Source organism: Argiope bruennichi, chromosome 9, assembly GCF_947563725.1.
Source record: "Argiope bruennichi chromosome 9, qqArgBrue1.1, whole genome shotgun sequence".
Lineage (NCBI taxonomy): Eukaryota > Metazoa > Arthropoda > Arachnida > Araneae > Araneidae > Argiope > Argiope bruennichi.
The window spans coordinates 82,299,510-82,305,509 of NC_079159.1; the positions used below are offsets into that span (position 1 = coordinate 82,299,510).

At 25.4% G+C, this 6,000-nt stretch overlaps 1 protein-coding gene across 2 annotated transcripts in view; it reads right to left on the minus strand.

Moving 5' to 3' along the window:
* LOC129983826 (argininosuccinate synthase-like) overlaps positions 1 to 5,468 on the minus strand; it is a 32,187-nt gene extending 26,719 nt beyond the window's left edge. The window contains exons 1-2 of one of the 2 annotated variants that reach the window (XR_008785458.1): positions 5,135 to 5,468; positions 905 to 973 (exon numbers count right to left, since the gene is read on the minus strand). Coding sequence is in view for 1 of the 2 variants with exons in the window: in XM_056093480.1 (XP_055949455.1) it covers positions 905 to 973; positions 5,135 to 5,230 (165 nt within the window). In the remaining variant the exon portion in view is untranslated. The remainder of the gene's footprint in view (positions 1 to 904; positions 974 to 5,134) is intronic. The other variant, XM_056093480.1, reaches the window with a different exon arrangement.
* Positions 5,469 to 6,000: the final 532 nt, after the last annotated feature.

Sequence of the window (6,000 nt, forward strand, 5' to 3'; positions counted from 1 at the left end):
TTTGTGTCAAATTCGGAAGTTATTTTAATAATTTTAAAAACCGTTAATTTCAAGATAGTCATAATTTATATAACCCACTCTGATATCTGATTTATGAATTTAGCGATATAGACAGAAATTACGAGAACTGTATCAATGAGAAAGAACTTAATAAAATTATTTGTAGCATATAAAATAATGAAGAGATGAAGATAGTGATGGAAATGGAAATAAAAAAACTCTTTGCAAGACATAATAACATTTATTTCATATATCATCGTATTTCTAAATTATTAGCCATTATTTCCTAAAATGGAATAATATATTAAACTAAAGAATTCTTTGAACTGCTGTCAAAGAGACATCTTGACAGTCTGTTTGAAGGCTTTAAACTAAATTTAATAAACCTATTGAACATTGGTCATGAAAATTTATCAGCTATTATTTTGCGAGAAATTGTTTAATATTAAGGTCAATACCAAAGTTTAGAAAGTAGTAGCTATTGGGTTCCGATTAGATTGGATATCCTTTTATACAAAGCAAGTTTGTCTTAAATAATACAGCAATTAAGGAATTACATGGTAACTTAAAGAGCTGCCCAAGCAATTTATCAGTTTAGGTTCCAATGTCTTTCCTGAAAATGAATAGCAGTGATCCTGAACTGTTAAAAGGTCCGAACCTGTTTTTTCTTACTTCTTCCCCTTTCATAATCTTAAAGGTGAAATGAGCCGCATTTGTCCCCTATTCACGGCTTGGTCTCATTGACAATAATTTCAAAAGTCATATTTAAGTTTCTTATTTAATCGTTCAAGTTAGCAATATAGAGAGTAATGCCTTTTTTTCAACGAGTGCACGTTCTTTCAGGGCTCTACAGCACAAAACTTCTTACCTAATGTTGCATGTATTTACTCAAGAAGTTAAATACCTTCTTTGCTCCTAAAGCTGTAGCTTTCTTATATGCTTCTTCAAAATCTTCCTCTTGTCCAACATTTGCCTAAAAGGAAAAACGGATATTTGAGAAAATTATGTAGCCTGTATACAAATATATATGGAAGTAAAATATAAATACACGATTATGACAGTTAACAGTGAAAATCCATTTAACTATGACCATATGTATGCCCAAGTATCTATTATCCTCATAATCACTAAATGCATAATAATAGCAAGTTTGTGCATTAATTAATTCTGTATGATGATGCATAAATAAGCAAATTCCTCTTTCCTTAAGGTATCCGACTAGGTTAGGAGAGGATTTTTCAAAAAAAAAAATATTTTAATGTTTATATGTTTTTTACTAATATAAGAATAAAATAAAAGTAAAACTATTTAAATATACATGCATAAACTTTTGAAGAAAAAACATACTTTTAAGTTAATTTTAACATTTATTTACAAAAACTAGGATAGTTCTGAAGGAAAAATTAATTATTACAGTTTCTCATTTTTCTTTGTAACATTACATGTGTAACATATCTTACAGTGTAACTAACTATCATCTAAGATATAATATAAGAATTTCGTAAATAAAGGCTATATGAAATAAATGCTTTTAGTTTTTGTAAATAAATGCTAATATGAAATTATCAATGAAATTTTGGAATTTTTTTCAACAATATTTAGATTAAACAATCCTAAATTCACTTCTAGTGCATTCAACATCAAATTACATTCTGCTTAACATAATGAATACTAATTATAAATTCCATTAATACATCTTGATTATTTTTTTGAGATATGACGATATTCGTATAGTATAATTAGAAAAAAAACTCGTTCTTCGGAAAATGCATTTAAAGTTCTTAAATGCTTATAAATAAGCGCCACTTACATGTCAATAGTTTGCTATAACTTGGCATCTAATTGACATATAGTCAAAATAAAGATATTACTGGGAACAGAAATGTACTTATAATTTGAAACTGCAAAAAATATATAAATAAATAATTACAAATTGGAATTTTTATCCATATGCTTATTTCCAACCTAGTCGGATATCTTAAAAAAATATTTCTGGCAAATTAGATTTTACTTTCATTTTAAATTATCTGTTGCAACAATTTCTGATAATTTTCTTTCCCATTGATAAGATCGAAAGAGCAAAAAAAAAAAAAAAAAAAAAAAAATTATGGAGTATCAATACTTCCGGAATAAATGAGGTTTCCACTGGTTTTATTTGATAGAAAGTAAATCTTATATTTATATCCGTCGATAAGTCTGCTTACAGATAAATTATGTAATAACTCAAGAATTGCAGAATTATGGACGATGACAGACATATCTTATTGTTAGCATCAAAGATAACAGAAAAAGAAAAAGAATGATTCCGACTATGAATCATAGTAATATTTGAACTTGTCATTATCAGTTACTAGAAGTTTCTAAAATTCTATTGAAATTCTATAATAATTGATATAAGTCAAAACTTTTTAAGATTGGAAGACTCTTAAGATTTTTAAGACGCTAAAACTATGAAATTTTAACTTTAATATTCATAATGTTTGAATAGATGTCTTTCTAAAATTATTAGAATTTTGTTTCTAGGTTCTTTTGGAGAAGTTACACTGATTTTTATATTTACATTTTCATACGTTTTAATGCTATTTCACATCTTTAGATGCTGTTTTCTCAAATTCTAATCTTTGGCAGCATTCTCTTGTAAAAAAACCTCATAAATTTAAATCTAATGCATATTTTTTGTTCAAATTTGATCTGATTTTTTCTCAATATATTCTACAGTTCTTGAACTAGAAAATAAGCAATCTATTCATTTAGAAATATTTAAAATCGTTTTAGTGTTTTGTTTCACAATGTGAAAAAAAAATTTCGTGTTATTTATCCATAGAAACCGAATATTTAAAGAATTGGTTGAAATACAGCTTATTTTGTTAATTCAGAAACTAGATGATATATTTTTTTAACTGCCTGCAAAATTTTAAACAAATCATTTGATAAACTTCTAATCTAGAAGATTTTTGCTTTATATTTCTTTTTAGCCAGAAAAAAAACCCCTTTTTTCCTTTTTTTAAATAACTTTTTGCCACTAGAGTGATATATTTTATATTTTGTTTTCACAGATGTTTTTTTCAATCGTTTTTATGCAAAGATTCAAAAATATTATTTTTTCGAACATTTTTCAAAAAAATTATCCATAACACAGTCACATACCCTAATAAACAATAGTATTTACATGTAATTAAAACGAAGCATTGATTTATTCATTCCTTAATGAATAATTTTCTTTAAAAAATTTAGATGCTTTTCTTTTATTTATAATTATATTAATAAAATTAAAATAAGTCATGTATTTTAGCTTTGTAGCGAAAGATATTTTTAAACCAGCAATTAACTCACTGTGTGTGTATTGATAATTAACTAAAAGAAATAACTTCATATTATTCATTTTCGTGAAAATTAATCGCAGATTCTTTCAGTTTTTAATCTGTATATATATATATATATATATATATATATATATATATATATATATATATATATATATATATATATATATATATATATATATATATATATATATATATATATATATATATATATATATATATATATATATATATATATATATATATATATATATATATATATATATATATATAATAGGTCACTTTAAAAAAGCTCTTGAATTTCATAATAAGTAATTAAATCATTTCATAATAAGTAATTTTTGGAGACTTCTCAAAAAACAACAATAGCCACTCTCTTTGAAATATGAATTAAAATTTTGTTGCCTAGAAATAATTTTCACCAACACATTATTTTGTATCAAACATTAAATGTTTTGACTGCACGTTACATGTGCATCAAATTATTGTATTCTTTTAACTTATAAACTTAAATGAAGTGATTCATAGAAACTGTAATTTAATACAAAAATTTTGTCAAAGCGTTTTGTGGACTTCCAGATCAGCCAAAATGGTAATGCATTCTCAAAACTAAAGATATAGATCACCATGTAATTAAACAATAGGACAAAGTGAATTAAGTGTTGAAAATTAAATGATTAATATTCTATAATTAGTAAATTATATACTTGTTAGGTAGTTGATTATTATGATCAAACTCAACATGCAACTTCATTTTTATATAATAAATTTATTTAGAGAAAAATACTTTATAGCAAAAAAAAATCATAATAGTATGCAATAATAGTAGTTCAATTAATCGTTTTTTTATTAAGTAACTTTTTTTTCTGAATTATTAGTTATTCCCTCTATCTTGAATAAAGTGAAAATTGAATAAAATGCCGTTCCTTAAAAACAAGTTACGAAATCAATGACTGCCAAAACTTTAACTTATTCAAGTATGGCATTAGTAAATTTAGAAAACGATTCTACCTTCGAGAAAAAAAACAATAGAATAATTTATTACTGAACATTTTTAATAAAAGCAGAAAGAAAAGAATTAAAAATGATATACAGTATCTCACTCCCCCCCCCCTTCGAGCTTTTATACTTTTCAAGATACAATAAAAAAATGGCGATGTAAATTAGGAAAAAGTGTACATAGCGAAAAAATACTTATATTAGATGACCAACAAAAAGTGCTGTACTAGTTGGAAAGACTATAAAGATGGAAATTAAATGCGAGATAATACTGTATATATCATAAAAAATTTTCCGATTTGCTTTTTAAGTTGATTCATCAAATTTATCATATTAGACCATATTTTTCGCATTGGAAATTAAATGCGAGATAATACTGTAAATATTATAAAAAATTTTACGATTTGCTTTTTAAGTTGATTTATCATATTAGACCATATTTTACGCATAAGTGTAAATTGAGAAAAAAATTCATAGCGAAGCCAATTTTTTGAAAACAAGTTCTATAACCTTTTTCAAAATTACAAATTATCTAATTTATATAATTTAAAGTGAATTATCTAATTTAAAGTGATAAAAAATAGCAAAATTAGGAAAATTTAAAAGATTAAATATATGATTATTTATTCAAAGATGCCAATTTCATCCCATATTATTGTTTTGTTCTAGAATAAAATCATTAATCCAGGAAGTCTGATCTCTTTATAGAATAAATATTTCCAAAAACATTCCAGTTATGTTAAACGGGCATTTATTTCATTCAACCTCGCATTTTGAAAAACATTTTAATGAAAACAGAGGTTTATACCTACCATAAAAGCGATAACATCATAACCTTTTTCTATGAGCCACACTAAGATACAAGAAGTATCCAAACCTCCACTATAAGCCAGAACAACAGTCCCCATCTCTATATCCAGTCGAGTTCGATTTCTAGATAAATCGGAAACACCACTGATGGTATTTAAAGATGCTCCTTATCTCCAATTAACTGCACTATCTTCCGACGGAATGAGTTGAAGATTTCAACATTCAAAATAAGGTTTCCAGTGAAATTTTGTGTACAAATGTTACTTAATCAGATCCCAAGGTTAAGCTCCTCGACAGGTTTCTTATTTATTCACCTTAACTTCCTTAACATCTGGAAAATACTTTTGAAGTTCTCTCTTTTTTATATTCTGTTTGCAGATGAAAAAATCTGACATAATGAATGCGCAGATGTCTCAAATATAGGATGATAAGTTATAGCGAATGTGTTATATCTGTCCTTGGATAAAAGATTTTGTTGATAACTGAGTGAGTCAAAAGTATCTTAGATACAGAGTACTTATCTATTATTTGAATGATATAATATTAAGCGTCTGTTACTAAGTCTTAACATAAATTCATTTTATTGTTGGGAATACCTCAGTAACTTCTGCTGCTTTCTTAAAATGAAATTTGAATTGAGTGAAAAAGATACAGCTTTGAAATAAGTGTAAATGCCTCCTTTATTTAAATAAATAAATAAATATACTTAAGCATCAAAATAAAAAAAAAGATTGACCCTGAGATTTATACAGTTAAATTAGGGCTTATACAAAAACCAACTTTTTGAGAAACCTGTTTTCGAATTCAGTATTACTAAAAAACCGGTTTTAGCCGCTTTTCGAATTTTTGTCAAAAAAATAGAATAGGG